The sequence below is a fragment of the Pogoniulus pusillus genome, chromosome 1 (assembly GCF_015220805.1).
Source record: "Pogoniulus pusillus isolate bPogPus1 chromosome 1, bPogPus1.pri, whole genome shotgun sequence".
In the NCBI taxonomy this organism is placed as follows: Eukaryota; Metazoa; Chordata; class Aves; order Piciformes; family Lybiidae; genus Pogoniulus; species Pogoniulus pusillus.
Genome location: NC_087264.1, coordinates 7,675,036 through 7,691,321, shown reverse-complemented (window position 1 = coordinate 7,691,321; position 16,286 = coordinate 7,675,036). Strand labels below are relative to the sequence as shown.

Sequence of the window (16,286 nt, the reverse complement as noted above, 5' to 3'; positions counted from 1 at the left end):
AAGTGCTTCAGAACAGCTTTTCTTCAACATATATTCCATAATCACAACCCTCCATAGAAAATAACAAGATGAAAAGATTTTAATAGTAATTTACCTAGGAAGAATATGTTATTAGTTACCTCTGTCCTGGATGCTTCTGAGTAAGGGATCAGACAAACATGAGTCTGACAAAGCCTTTGTAATATCTTCTTACTATGAGTCAGTAACAGCAACAGCATCAGGGGCACAGATAATTGTGTAAATCAATAAAATAGACAAGCATCTTTCATACTGAATCAGCTATTCTGCATGCTGTTTATTTGGCAGCATGGCAACTCACAAACCTTAAATCTAATTCTGTTATCGGACCTGGTCCATCTTAGCAAGCTTCTGTGCCTCCGTTTCTCCACTACAAATTAGGAATATTAGCCTCAACTCGACTTTAGAAAGACCTTCAAAAGAGAGACTAATATGAAAAGGTTACTGTGAACTACATCAAGTCTCCTGCTGTCACATAGCCTTCAGTGTTAGCACTTCCTCAACTTGCTGTTGCAATAAAAAATAACACTTCCATACATCTTCACATCCAGGCATAGACAAGTTGTCCTTTAGGCACCAGCAGAAGCAAGAAGGGATCAAAATAAAGAGCAAAAATGGACTGCTATCCATCCTTTAACATTGCTGTTTGGCAGCTCCCTCCCCCCACTCCAGCATCCTGTGCTCCCCTACTGAGGCTGGTGGGATAGCTCTACTCTGCTCCCCTTCTTTCACGGAGCAGTTATCAAGGTAGTCATGAAATTTCCACAGATATGGCACAGGTGTTGCCAGCCAAGAAATCAATAACAGAACTTCACAGAGACTCTCCCAACCTTATTTTCTGTGATCTGTTTTATGCCAAGTATTTTCATACAAGCTCTATCCCCAAATTGCATCTGGGAAGCTAAAGGGCAGCATCATTCATCTAAATAAGAAACATGAGCCAAGAAGATTCAGTAAGAGAGAAGGCATTTTCTGCTGAGATAGAAAGTGAGATGATGAGCTGATAAGTAGGAGAGATTTTATGTGGCTATGAATACATTGGGTTTATATGGCCTTATACCATAAGTGTGAGTTAATAAACAAAATGTACTTATATGGCTATCTACCAAATCCAGATGGTGATAAGTACAATGTAATGACATAGCTATACATCCCCTGTATCCAGATAAGAATGCATTGCTTCTCTTGGTAATACACTATGTAGTTTCTGGGCATAAGTATATTTACTTGGCATATGCTATGTGTGACAAAGATTACGTTTCATCCACTTCCCTCTCGAACACCTGTGTTTGTAACTCTGTTACATACAGACTTAATCAGATCTGCCTAGATCCTGGTTCCAAAATGCCCATCTGCCTGTTTCTCTGAGTATAATGGGTCCAGAGCACTGCCAGACCAGACTGGTGCACACAATACCATAGAAAAAAAAATACTCTGGTTTTAGACCATCACTTTGAAATCACACTTATAGAAGCCAGCTTAAGGTAAAGCCTAACACACACACACACATCCAAAGTGTACTATAACACGGCAGAGGTTGATGAATACCTCCATCAGAGAAATAAAAGAGCGTTTCATGTGGTTATTGCAAAGTCAAAACAAACAAGAAACTTCCTCCACCAGAGTGAGTTAACAGTTTGGAAACATCTCACCAAAGGCTTGCTCCTAGGATGGCTTTTCTGCATTTTCACTTTGCATTCACGGTGGGAAAAAAAAGGGGGAAGGGGAAGGGTGGGTGGTGTAAAAGGAGAAAACAAACAAGTAAATAAATAAATCATCTCCCTTTAGTCATTGCATCAAGAATGCAGTGACAGTCCCTGCAAGAAGAGGTGATTTCGCTCCGGGTGTGGGAGAGCTCTCTTCTCTTTGGAAATGTAAATAGGCAGTTGGGTGACCAGGTGCAGTCATCTCCTGTTCTTGAAAGCCATTAGCAAATCATTCAACTACTAAAGGATAAGCCGAGCTTTTCTACCTGGGCAGGTGCTGCGCAGCCCTCAGCTTAAAGTCTTCCTGCATACATTCTCGTCACAAGGACATGCAAATCGCCGGCTCAAGCCTATCTCCAAGCATGCACATATTCGAGAGTGCTCACAAAGGCCTCTTGATTGAGACCAGACCCAACTGAAACCAGACACTTTGGGATGCAAATGCCCTCTGGGAAAGACCTACCCTTCAGTCCTATCTGGGAGAAATACTGTGGCATTCTGCTACTCTGCTGGAGATCAATCACTTGGAGACCAAGATATATGCCACGGGTGTGAACACCTGCAGGAGGACGTCCCCCTGCATTGTCTTTGGGTAGCTATCATAAACAGCATTTGCTCTTCATTTATAATGAAATGATAGTTTTAAACTTGTTAAAAGTTAAAGTCTGCTCGGAGTGTTCTGAAACAAGTTAGAGTGTTTCATTCCTCCTGTCAGTCTGGAAAAAAAAGAAGTGCTAGAGTTTTCAACTTCCTTCAAATCTCCTCCTTAGCTCCTCCACATCCTCCTTAGCCCCAGTTCTGAAATAAAAGGGTTTTTTTTTAGATTTTCTTAATGTAACAGTAAGCTTTGTTTTATTTTATGAGCATTAGCCATGGGTTAAAATGACAAAAATATCCTTTAAGTAATTGCCTTCATATTTCTTCTTATTTTTTTGCAAAGACACATATCTAAATCACCCCATTTGTGATGATGGAATAAGTGAAAGAGGCAAACTGTGAGATCGAGCACATACATGAAAGCAGTGAGTCGCCCCAGGGTCAGCACTGAAAAAGCCCTTATTTTATTCTGCCTTTGGCAGGAGGGGGAAAATGTTTAAACATATTAACTGATTTAAACAGGTAAAAGGAAGAGAAGTTATTTCCTTTAGAATCCATAAGGCACTGTAAATCAAAGAAACATTCTGGGAAAGCTAGTAGATGTGCAATAACAGATAAAAGACAGGTCAAAAGAAATTCAACTAATTGCTACAGAAAACAAAAAACCTCTGTGCTCAGACTTCGGTGTGCTAGATCCCTTTTCCCTAGGCACAAGATTTTCCTTCAAAAAGAGAAAAGAAAGAGGCATGTAGATCTGGTTTCTGTCTCCCTCAGTTCATCCAATGTGTGCCCAAAAGATAACTGAGTTGGGTCTGTGCTGTCACCCGTCTTTAATATCTCAACTAGCCAAAGGGATGCTGAAGATGTTAGGGAAAAGAGCAGCCCTATTAGCCTACCTTTGATCTTTTGCACATGAGCTATATAAATAAAACACTGCACATTAAAATTGGCTTGGTCTTTGAGGTTAACTGTGATAAAGAGGCAATGCTGAAGCACAGAGATGACTGGAAAAGAGAGTGGGTGCTGGGTCAGAGGATGCAGAGCTCGGCGGGTGACATTTGAAGATCATTTAATGAAGCAGACCCCAGCTGAGGTTCACAGATCAATTTCACTGCAGTGGTGGAATTACGTGTACTTACTCATGCTGTTCATCCAGCCATAGCTAGCAGAATTCCTGTATGGGGCGTAGGGCTTATCTGACAGTTTACAGTCCATGATATCCTCGAAAACTGCTGGTTATATTTGTCAATGCTTTTAAATACTAAATCCCTCAGAAGTATGGTTGCTCAGGGACTAGTACCTTGTTCACCCAGCCCGGCTCTGGGAAAGCTCATGCTAGGCAGAGGGCCGCTGTGGGTAGCTGTGGGTAGAACATGCTTTATCTCCTCAGTCCACCCTGGCAGCTAGCATGTGCCATGTCTTAGTTTTACCTGACTCCACCTGCTTTTATCCACTATGTGGGACAAGGATCTGTGCTTTAAATGTCTCTGAGCATCACTTCAAATTTCACATATCCCTGTTGGGAGACTGAGAAGTGTTGTTTGATAGTCAGTAACATCAAGGCTAATTCAGATTACAAGAGAAGCTTGTCCTCTGCTGAAATCAATGAAATTCTTTCACAGAGGGCCCTCCTGTTTGCTTTGTGAAGCACTGGACCCTGGGAAGTCATTGGTGTATATATATTTTGTTGGTGTGTTTCATTAGGTAGCCAGTTGGCATTTCTTCCACAGCGACACTCCTTTTACCATAATGAACATGCTTGAAGTGTGAGTCAATACCAAGCATCAAAAGAGAGCATTTACTGCCTTCTTTGCTGCAAGGTTAGAAAGATGCATACACAGAAGATAAAGCCATTTGGTTTATCTGGGAATCACAGTCTGAAACCACCACTTCTCTCCCCACCACTTACGAAGTGCTCAGCACGGTTCAAGCCCCAGTCTGATGATGCTGAGAGCTGAACCCTCCCGAGTGCCATGGTGTGGGTGGTTCTTGCAAGAGGTGAGATACTCCAACAGATCAGGTTCACTGCAAGCAGTTACTCGGCCTCCTTGCAAACTTTGGCTCATAACATCTCTTCAAACCTCCATTCACTCACCTGGCAGGAATGAGCAGAAGGATAACCCAAGAGAGCTTAAAGTGAGCACAATAGCTCATGCCTGAGGCTGTGCATCGAACAATAAGGAGCAAAGTGTTTCCAATAGCTGTTCAGTAAGTGAGCACCAACCCTTCACTGCATTAACTGAGACAGGTTTTAGTGGAAAAATAGACTGTGACAAGGTAAGTGAGGATGAGATCATGGTGAATTAGGGTTGCATGAGCAACCCTGAACCTGGCCTTCTTTGACACTGAGACTAGAACAACTCTTTGAGAGCAGGAGTGGGACTTCTGGGGAAGCAGCATGTCACTGCCCTCACTGAACAGGACACCCAGGAGCACAGCACAACGAAGCTATCCCAAATCTCCCCTAATCTCTACAGCATTTCTAGATCTGTGATTTTTTTGTTTTTTTAGGAGGGTCCATTCATAGTTGTTTGCACTGCAGAATGATGCTGCTGGGGTTTATTCTTACCTCTATCTGCTATGACATGGCATGCTGAGCCAAAAAACAGTGCAGGTCCACCAAAATGTGCATCCAGATCGCCAGCTTGATTTAAAACTTCTGCCACTGCATCTTTATTGTTTGCATTTCAAGGTGTAGCTAGATTGAATGGTCACAGCAAGAGCACAGAGTGCTCTGTGTGTTTGGGGCTTCTGATACAATGGGGTTCTAACCCTGGGATGACCCTAACACAATAGAGAGCACAGCTCTTCCCAAACACACATAGTTCATTCAGTCACTGGGATTAAGACACACAGATGCTTGTTGCCAAGAGGATGTTTTGCCTCCCAAGTTTCAAGACAAGGAATAGCAGGGTCAGTTGTTAGTCACATTTAGCCTCCCTCAAGGATGGACTTTCAAATCAACTAAGGTTTACTTCCTCTGGAGACACTAGAAGCTCTACCTCTACCAAAATCCATGTGCAAAAAGAAATCAGTGAAATGACTGAGACAAACCTAAATATAGTGATCTTCTTCAAAAGTTTAGGGAGGTTGATAGCAATCCAAAAACCTAGTTCTGAAAGTTCAAATTATCTGACCACGTCTCTGCTTTCTAGGATGTTGGAGCAATGTCTCTGTGTGGTAGAGTCTGAAGCAGGCTAGAATGTTTTGGTGAGAAGAACTGGATTTCAGGCTGTGAAAGGAAAACAATGGAGGTGTCTACTTCCCTCACTGTCTCACTGAGATGTATGGGAAGAAGAAATGAAAACATTAGATAACACTCTCGCCATTTTCTCTCACTCTTGTTTGGGCTGCTGGCTGAGCAACATCTTACCCTCTAACCTCACCCTTCATTTGGACTAACCCACCTTTGCTTCTTAACCTCTTGGCCAAACCTCCATTCTTCCCTAGGACTGGGGTAAGGTTGAGAGGGGTAGGGGGAAGGTGAAGGGGTGGTTGAGAAGCCCTTCCTGGGGACTCAGGTTTCTGGCAGGGCTGTTGTGTTTCTGTATTACCTTTTACCTTGTATATTTCTGCCTATAACTGTATATACTGTAAATATCTGCTTGTATATTGTGCTAGCTGTAAATATAAGCTTCATTCATATTTCCAGAGCCGGCTGGGTCTACTCTGAGTGATTTCTAAAGTGTGGGGGAGTGGGGAACACCCAAACCGTCGCACTCTGCTAAGTAGACTTTTACCTTTTTAACAATCTCTCTCTTTTCTTTCTTTTTTTCTTCCAGACCACTTCTTCTGTTCTTCTTAGGGACATATGCCATCCATTTTATAATTTCACCATTATCTGATGGTAGGACTCAATGACCTTTCTAGACTTTAATTAAAGTTTCTTTCTTTTCAAATCATCTTCATCAAATTCATGTTTCCAAGCCACCTCTCTGGTGAATATTTTATCATTCTGACTGTAAGGAGATACATGACTAAAATGTATTAATTACTTTTTATTTTATCAAATTGATGAATTAATCCATGATTGGATATGAAAAGGGTAGAAAGTATCTGCTGAAGTCTATATAGATGTCATGCTTATCATTTTATGAGTCACTTTACAATTTTTACACTATTTGAATTTTCAACTGCAAATACAGGCTTTAGCAGATCAAACCAAACATGTAACCACCCAGTTAAGCCTAGTTAAGCATTTACAGCATCTGCAGTTTGCTACATTGTGCATAGATCATTAGGATCACCTTTCTCTGCAGCATGCATTTCAGATGGTAGAAAGGAGGTAATGAGGTAATTATCTACCCCAGATGAAGGCACTAAGTTGGGAGCAGTGGGGACATGAACTGCAGGTAGATGACCTGTGAGCTGTGGAGCAGGCTTGGGCTGGGAGATCTCCCTATCTCCAGAGTATGGGGCTGCCCACGCAAGGAGATGTTTCCTCAGACTCAGACAGGGTCTCCCAGTGGCTCTGTTGGCCACCACTGAGCTCCTCAGCATGCATGAGAAATGCTTGGTGACAGGCTCCTCTCTCAACTACCGATTTCTTTGACAGTTGTGAGCAAGACAGTGAGGCTGAGCTTTAGCGTCTCTGTTCCACTTCACATCCATAAAACAGAGAAAGAAGGGAACACGCTCCTCAGTGTCCCAGAGAGGTGAGGATAAACACATCAAGCTCTGCCATGCTGTCAGGTGCTGTGTCTGTGCAAGGATGTGCAAAATCACAAGCTTAGAAAGTCAGCCTTTGCTTTTGAGTAATCAGCAGAGCAACAGTGATTACATCTAGCCCTTGGGTAACTTAGAAACAGCCTCTTTCCCCCAGGCTGGAGAGGAAGGGAGGAACTACTGTTGCTCCATTTTCTCCACCAAAAGCAACAGAGTCCCAGTGATGAATTGCAACTGCTCCTCTTTGCCCGCATTTGCTGTCAGGGCTGCTGTGGTGGTGCATCCCAAAGCACACACCCATAAGCACAAATCTCTACAAGGGATGAAAGATGTTACTTAGATTAGGAACCACATTTCTCATTTAATCCTCTGTGTTAAAATGACCTCTTCCTTGTGCTTTCAGAACAGTATTGCATGCATATATCACAAAAGATTGTGTGTTTAGTATTTTCATCATATAATGTACAAGGCTTTACAAGAGTATGTCCAGCATGGAATTAAAGAAACACATAGCTTAACACTCAGACTGAGAGGTAAAGCATTATAAAAAAGAAGGTTATTACTCAACAAACCTCTGGGGAAAGCAAGGAGCAGGTCTTCTCTAGTTCCAGAGTATCATATGGTTTCATGCACCCCATCTCTGCCAGCAATGAAGAAAGGACTCTGAAGGAGGACACAGGCAGTTCTAGAGCATTTTAGCTTCAGATGGCATTGTATTTGTTCTGTGTCTTCCCCTCTCCTAGGTAAATCCCTTAGGCAAGGAAATTCCATCCTGAGTTAACAGTGTGACTCTAGATTGACCAAGGAAAAGAGAAACAGAAACTGCCACGTTAAGCCCTGGCTATTAAAAGCGGGGTCTGGGAACATCATAGCAAGCATTTAGCTCCCTAACACTCTATCAGTAGGCCATTCAAGAGCACTCAATGTGCTAACAGAGCAAATACATAATGTGGCATGAAAATCATCATAACAGGGGTTGGGAAAGTTTTCCTAATCAGAGAAACTGTCTGGCATAGAATACAGCAGGAGGATTGTACCTGAACCTCAAGGAACCCTAAAGTTCGTGAAAGCCACCAGACATTTCTAATGACCGAGACAATTTCCTGCTGCTATACTCAAAGAAGACCAACCACTCAGCACTGCACTCCTTTGTCTCACTATGAGCCATACTTGGGGAAACCTGCCTTCTCTTTGGATGCCCAGTACAACTCTGAAAGGATACCCCAGTTATGCACAAAATACACATAAAGTGAATCAGAATTCTTTCAGTTGGAAAAGACCTTGAAGATCACTGAGTCCAAACACTACCTAATTAAAGCAAGTCTGGTGCTAAACTGTGTCCCTTAGCACCCTTACCATCTTTTAAACACCAGGGATGGGAATTCAAATACCTCTGTGGAAACACTAGTCCAGTGTTTGAGAACCCTTTCAGTGAAGAAGAGTTGGGAGTTTTGACATAGAATGAGGGTCTTTGCTTTATGGGGAAGTGAGAAAGGAAAGGGCATACAGTATAGAGTGCCCTACCTCAAAGGCAGTGAACCCATCAGGGCAGGTGAGAACACCAGCAGCGTGGCAAGTACCTGGGTTATGGATGGTGGGAGGACATGTTGAGACTTTCTGTGTCATCTGAAAGCCAGACAGACACTAACTTGAAGTACAACAACCCTCAGACATTGCACACCTTGAAAAACATAGAAGTGAAACTTAGTTTAAAGCCGAGGGAGCAAAGAAACACCTTCTTCATCAAAGCAGGACAGAGAGTAAGGGTATATATGCTCTGTTCTTTGGTTTACAGTAAACTGTCTATGCTAACTGCTGAAGTGTTTTGTGCCTCAGTTTCCCCACCTTTGTGATGAAGAGGTTGCTGCTGCACCCCTCCTGAAAAGCCTTCTAGGAGCTCATAGATTCTCTTTAGGGACATAATATTTTGTTAACCTGTCTGGCATTTGAGCTAGACAGTGCTGTGCCCATCTGTCTCCCCATCCATCCAACCATCCTTCCATCTGCAGGAATCATCACATGCAGTTTGTTTGGGGAGCTTGTCCTTACTCCCTTGCTCTTGAAGGCTGTGTCTCTCCACAAGCCCTGCAGCACAGTTATGCCTTTGTTTCCCCATTCCCCTGCCTGTACTGGAGAACAAAGTGATGCACAAGGTTTCAGGACCCTTTGGGACTATTAGCTGATGTGAAAACAAACCTTTCTCCTCCCACGCTGGAGTCTGCTTCACATACCAACAGCTAGGGGAAATTACTCAGCTCAGTTGCCTGCCTTTCACCTCCCTGACCAACAATCCTACTGATGATTTTCTCCCACCAAGCAACTCCCTGCTGATTTTATGACATGCTCTAAGCAAGTGCATCGTTTGGGCTTTCCCCCTCTCTCCTGTTGGAGAAGGAGTAATTGCATTTGTCACCTCCGAGTGTACACCCACAACGCTCTGAAAGTGAGCTATTATTCCCATTTACAAACAGGTAGGTAATCTCTTCTTGCATGCCCTTAGAGATCGTTGTGCTATCAGAGCAGGCTGTGCAGATTAGCCAATACTGGGAGATTGTCTTCAGCAAAGCAGTAAAAGCTTTAAGTGCACTAGATTGGTTTTTGATTGACTTTTGGAGGAATAGTATATCAGAAGAATCCAAATAAGCTCTCCCTGTGGTATTTTAAGTGGGTATAATGGTCAGAACTGACAGACAGTAATGAGCCTTGTAGACAGGGGCAACTGTATGTTATTTAATTTCCACTAAAGAAGATATCTCAGCAAGGAAGCTCAGCTTTAAGACAACACACAAATACTCAACAGCTAAATTTTGTTTCCATCAATGTTGTAGCAGAGGGTGGTCCAGATCCTTCTACAGCTTAAATTTTGGAGGCAAATACCTTAAACATCATCAGCCAAGGAATGCAAATTAAAACATACTTCTCTCTTTGGAGAGACTGAGCAAGAGCATCTCTCATCCACCTCACTCCCTAGCATCTAGTGCCATTCATGCAACTTGTTTCAAGCTGCAGATGTGAAATTGCTGATTAGTGCCTGTGGAATTTCAGCTTGGATGTGGGAGAATGAATCCCCTTTGCATCAAATGTCAGACAGCAAGACACAGGCACCCTGCAGCCAGAGGTACTTTGGGTTTTTTTTTTTTTCTTTGAAGTTGTGAGACTTAGAGTTTCTTGAGAACACGGATTAGTTACCCTGTTGGGCACCCCTCAACAAGTGTCACAAGGGTCCCATTGGCATTCCACTCTCCTCTGATTCAGAAGGATGAGAAGAAACATTAAAAATAACCCTTTCATGAAAATTCCTGAGCTTCCATAAAAGATTCACTAAAATAAACAGAACTGTCTGGATGCTTTCATTCATTCCACTAAAGATGTAAACAGCCTCTTTCTTGACTTGTAATGTTGCTGTTTTCTCATGGTTTCTTCCCAACTGACAACCAGAGACTGGAGTTTGGCTCTCCTTGTCTGGGTCAACTGAGGCTACAGGCCAGCAGGGAGGAACCACCACCCTGTCCATACAGTTGCCAAGACCTCCTGGAAGAGAAGCCAGCATCAGCCCACACTGTCCTTGCTGCCACACCACTCAGTCCATTGCAGCAGCCAGGTGTGCTGCTGCTCCCATCCAACACTAAAGTGACCAGCAGCAGTGTTTTAGATGGGAGCTGGCCTAGCAAACCCACTTCTCCTGGACTCCCCCCTGTCCCCCCCAGCACCTCAGCTTGCTATCTGTATGCATCCAAAGACATTATGTTTCTAAAAGATTCAGATAAAAGGAGCCTAAGACCTGAAGGTATGCCTTTATGGTGAGAAAGCAGTTGCTATGACTCAGCCCCTTACTTATTGTTAAAGGCAGTGGTCAGTGGCATACAGTACCTGTGCACCAGCCCACTGAGTAGTAGGCATCACACCCAGAAAAATCTGATTTAAGTCTGTTACTGTTTGCCACCCAGGTGGGAAGTGGACAGGGTGGGAGACGCAGCAGATAAGAGGATAAGGCCAAAGTTATAGGAAAGTAGAAGGCAGAAATTCTGCTTCTTTAATGAGACATTCAGGCACTGCTTTCCAGAAAAAAATTAATTAGTTGCTGCTCAATCTATCTGTTGCTGAAGCAGAAAGACCAATACTGAGAGATGATGCTTGTGTGCTGCAAGATGTGTGTCCAAAGCTGAAATGTATGGAGCCCCATGCAAACAATACCATGCTAGTGCTTTGACAGCCCATGCCTGGGGCCACACACATGTACACAGTCTCCCATGGCAATCCTCAGCCCACATGGCAGGAGGGCATGGATGCTTTCATATGTCCCCAAGGGAAGGGAAAACGTCGTGTCAAGGATCTCCAGTGCAGTCTATAGCATACCTCAACGTGGCTCTGTAAAATTTCTTTTTAGTCTATTGTGTTTGCAAGAAGAAACCAGGCTCTGGCTGAGGTTGGCCACCACTAGAATGCACAGCTGCTTCTGCAGAGGCTGAAAGTTGTGCTCAGCTACATCCCTACATTTCAACTGAAGTTTTACAGGCAGGAAGTGCCCATAAGTCTCCCCATTGCACCATATTTCTCCAAGTCCTGGTGTTGGCTCCCATCCAAGTATGATGTCTGAGGGCACTGGCAGTGAATTAAAGGGTGAAAGTCTGCCTTAAAAAGTGTGTTACTAGATTCATAGATTCATAGAATCAACCAGGTTGGAAGAGACCTCCAAGATCATCCAGTCCAACCTATCACCCTGCCCTATCCAATCAACTAGACCATGGCACTAAGTGCCTCAGCCAGTCTTTTCTTGAAGACCCCCAGTGACGGTGCCTCCACCACCTCCCTGGGCAGCCCATTCCAATGGGAAATCAAAATAATTACTGCCAGGGGCTCTGAGAGGATCCTGGGGTGCCCAGGAGCTGGCTGTTGACCAACATGTGCTCAGGGCATGCGGGCTGGGAGAAGCTGATGCCCTGCACCAGTTGGTCGATGCTGGTGGCTGCATTGTCCCACAGTGTCCCTCCGGTGCCAGGCTCTGGCTGTGACGTGGAATAGCTCATCCTGTCCTCACCCAGAGTGCTCTTCACAAAACTATCACAATCTACTATTTATTTTCCTTTAAGCATTTTGCATCATTTCTTTGACTTTTTCTTCCTGTTTTTGATATTTTGCAGCACTCTTTGCTTTCCAAGTGCTGCCTGTGTACATGGGACAGCTCCGGACAACTGTAACACCTCTGCTTTCCATATGCTGCCTGTGTACATGGGACAGCTCTGGACAACTGTAACACCTCTGCTTTCCATGTGCTGCCTGTGTACATGGGACAGCTCTGGACAAATGTAACACCTCTGCTTTCCACGTGCTGCCTGTGTACATGGGACAGCTCTGGACAATTGTAACACCTCTGCTATCCATGTGCTGCCTGTGTACATGGGACAGCTCTGGACAATTGTAACACCGCTGCTTTCCACGTGCTGTCTGTGTACATGGGACAGCTCTGGACAACTGTAACACCTCTGCTTTCCACGTGCTGTCTGTGTACATGGGACAGCTCTGGACAACTGTAACACCTCTGCCTTCCACGTGCTGCCTGTGTACATGGGACAGCTCTGGACAATTGTAACACCGCTGCTTTCCACGTGCTGTCTGTGTACATGGGACAGCTCTGGACAACTGTAACACCTCTGCTATCCATGTGCTGCCTGTGTACATGGGACAGCTCTGGACAACTGTAACACCTCTGCTATCCATGTGCTGCCTGTGTACATGGGACAGCTCTGGACAACTGTAACACCTCTGCTTTCCATGTGCTGCCTGTGTACATGGGACAGCTCTGGACAACTGTAACACCTCTGCTATCCATGTGCTGCCTGTGTACATGGGACAGCTCTGGACAACTGTAACACCTCTGCTTTCCAAGTGCTGCCTGTGTACATGGGACAGCTCTGGACAACTGTAACACCTCTGCCTTCCCTGTGCTGCCTGTGTACATGGGACAGCTCTGGACAACTGTAACACCTCTGCCTTCCACGTGCTGCCTGTGTACATGGGACAGCTCTGGACAACTGTAACACCTCTGCTATCCATGTGCTGCCTGTGTACATGGGACAGCTCTGGACAACTGTAACACCTCTGCCTTCCACGTGCTGCCTGTGTACATGGGACAGCTCTGGACAACTGTAACACCGCTGCTTTCCACGTGCTGTCTGTGTACATGGGACAGCTCTGGACAACTGTAACACCTCACCCATTGCACCTCTGAACTCTGACCCACATGAAAACTCAAATCATGTTCACTGTACCTGGCCCCAAAGGTGGCAGAGAGGCTTTTACACTTCTCTTGCTGTAGCAGGGAACTGTGAGAGCTAGGACACCCAACTCAGTCCCCATGATTTAAATGGATTTCACTGAGGTTAGACATGAGCTGTACAGTCAGTCCAGACAGCTCTGGGGCTTGATTTGGTTATTTGTAGAGGATTTAGATAACAAAAAAGTTGCTTAGGTAAAACTTCTGTTTTTCCTGCCTCCCAGTTACAATCCAAACCTCCAACAGCATTCAGAAACAAAAACTCAAGCAGGAGCAATAAGACAAGAGACTGAGTTAGAACCATAGAATCAACCAGGTTGGAAGAGATCTCCAAGATCATCCAGTCCAACCTAGCACCCAGCCCTAGACAATCAACTAGACCATGGCACTAAGTGTCTCATGCAGGCTTTTCTTCAACACCTCCAGGGATGGAGACTCCACCACCTCCCTGGGCAGCCCATTCCAATGCCAATCACTCTCTCTGCCAACAATTTCCTCTTAACATCCAGCCTAGACCTGCCATGGCACAGCTTGAGACTGTGTCTCCTTGTTCTGTTGCTGGTTGCCTGGCAGAAGAGACCAACCTCCAGCTGGCTACAACCTCCCTTCAGGTAGTTGTAGAGAGCAATGAGGTTACCCCTGAGCCTCCTCTTCTCCAGGTTAAACACCTCCATCTGCCTCAGCCTCTCCTCACAGGGCTGTGTTCCAGGCCCCTCACCAGCTTCATTGCACTTGTCTGGACATGTTCCAGTACCTCAACATCCCTCTTGAATTGAGGAGCCCAGAACTGGACACAGTACTCAAAGTATGAAAATCTTATTTCTAAGCCCATGTCATGGTGCCTTTCTTTTGCTTCCCAGCCTGATGAGAACTCTTCCCTTCCCAGAGGCATTGCAGAAAAAGTCAGGGCTTGTAACTCCATATTTACCAAGATCCCCATCCTTCACCACTGGTTCAATGGACCTCATCTCCAGAGGGGAGTCCAGGAAAATTAGCCCACACAAGAAAGCTGGACAGGCTTTAACTTACATCTTATATTGGTTGAAAAATTACAGCAGAGATGTGATAAGGGTCCATAAGCTCAGGAGTAACACGGAGAGAGGAGCAGACAATGGTGTCTCACTGCCTTCCATACAGCAAGAGAGTGGCCTCAAACTACTGGAAGGTAGATTAAAAATAAACTAAAAGAGATTTTCACACACAGAGAGAAAAGAAAAAACATCCCTCTGGAAAGGCCTTGCAGCATTGCTGCAGGGACACTGAGTGTTTACTCAACTTTGAGAGAAGAATTAATACATCCACAGAAAATACATCTTCTGGGAGTGGTTAAACTTCCCAGGCTTGGGAAGTCCCTGAGCTGAACACTGGTATGGGATGGAGATTGCTGAAGTGAACTAATGTTTGCTCTGCTCTTACCCTTCTCCCTGAATGGTCAGGACCTGGTGGTCAGCAGCCTGGTGGGTCTCTGGGTGGTCTTTGTGCCTACCCAAACTAAATGACCTCATGTCTTAGTGTGGAGGAGCCACTCCACTAAACTCATCTGGGAACACCTGCAACACATCCAGAGGCTTGAGGCACAGACTGACATCGTTAAGACTGTTCACACCTAAACAGTGCAAGCAAGATACCTCACAGATTTGGTGACACCAGCTGCACAGATCACACCCATGCAGGCAGCCCTCTGCTACCTGGCACTGCTGAGGCTGGACCCTGCCTTAGGCCAGAACCTGAGCAGTGGAGACACATCCTACCATGCCATCACTGACTGTCTTCATTTTCAGCTGCAGGTTCAAAGCAAAACCAGTATTGAGTGCTTAGACAGTGGTTTTCATTTTCCATCGCCTTCTAATTCTCAGTGCCCCTGTGAGGTAAATATATCTGTTTCATGCATTAATACATATATATATTATGTTTGATCTTTCCTTAACAAGTCCCTATAGCCCTAGAAATCCACACTAGAAATCCACACTAGAAACAGAGCAGGGTGGGGGAGGGGAACAGCACCAACTTTGAAATCCAAAAGATCTTCATTTGTATGTCAGATTGAAAGTAAAAAGAAAATAGTTATTTGGCAGGTCTTTTCCCACTGAGGGCTTGGATTGCTTCAATTTGTATTTAATAAGGGTACCAGTGAAAAGTATTTAATGCATAATGTATAATACAACTAGCAGTATACTAAATAATAACCTGTGACTTCAAACATTAATGACTGTTTGTGACTGTTCTTTTGATTTTCACACTGCGCAGAAAATATTTGTCAGCAGTAAAAATAAGCTTCAGAGAAATAAATGAAGTATTGGTACAACAAACCCAAGTCATGATGTGCCTGTTTAAATGCATACATGCTTCTGTTTACTGGAGAACACCAGACACTGGGTTTGTATAATATTCTACTAATGGCCATACTACATTATAGTAATGCTCAATATATTTTCACCTCAGCTACAGAAGCATTGCCAGTTCAGTACAACACTTGCAGCTAAGGATATTTTCATTTCATTTAGAATCAACCAGGTTGGAAGAGACCTCCAAGATCATCCAGTCCAACTTAGCACCCATCCCTATCCAGTCAACTCGACCATGGCACTAAGTGCCTCAGCCAGGCTTTTCTTGAACACCTCCAGGGATGGTGCCTCCAACACCTCCCTGGGCAGCCCATTCCAATGCCAACCACTCTCTCTGTGAAGAACTTCCTCCTAATATCCAGCCTATATTTTCCCTGGCACAGCTTGAGACTGTGTCCCCTTGTTCTGTTGCAGCTTGCCTGGCAGAAGGGGCCAACCCCCACCTGGCTACAACCTCCCTTCAGGTAGTTGTAGACGGCAATGAGGTCGCCCCTGAGCCTCCTCTTCTCCAGGCTAAACAAGCCCAGCTCACTCATGTTTGTACCTTCCCACTTTTTGAACTTCTTGGGTTATATGAAACGATGAAAGAAATCCTTTCACACTCAAGAGGACAGAGATTTCACACTAAGGAATATTTAGATGAGATAAATTCAATTATTGCAATTTATTTAATTGTAGTTT

General features: G+C 44.4%; 2 protein-coding genes across 11 annotated transcripts in view; both read right to left on the bottom strand.

The window, feature by feature from the left end:
* BRF1 (BRF1 RNA polymerase III transcription initiation factor subunit) overlaps positions 1 to 16,286 on the bottom strand; it is a 481,847-nt gene that overhangs the window by 179,615 nt on the left and 285,946 nt on the right. The window lies entirely within an intron of this gene.
* LOC135184461 (uncharacterized) overlaps positions 9,684 to 16,286 on the bottom strand; it is a 34,483-nt gene continuing 27,880 nt past the window's right edge. Inside the window, exon 5 of the mRNA XM_064160291.1 lies at positions 9,684 to 10,517. Within this exon, the coding sequence (XP_064016361.1) occupies positions 10,201 to 10,517 (317 nt within the window). The 3' untranslated portion in view covers positions 9,684 to 10,200. The remainder of the gene's footprint in view (positions 10,518 to 16,286) is intronic.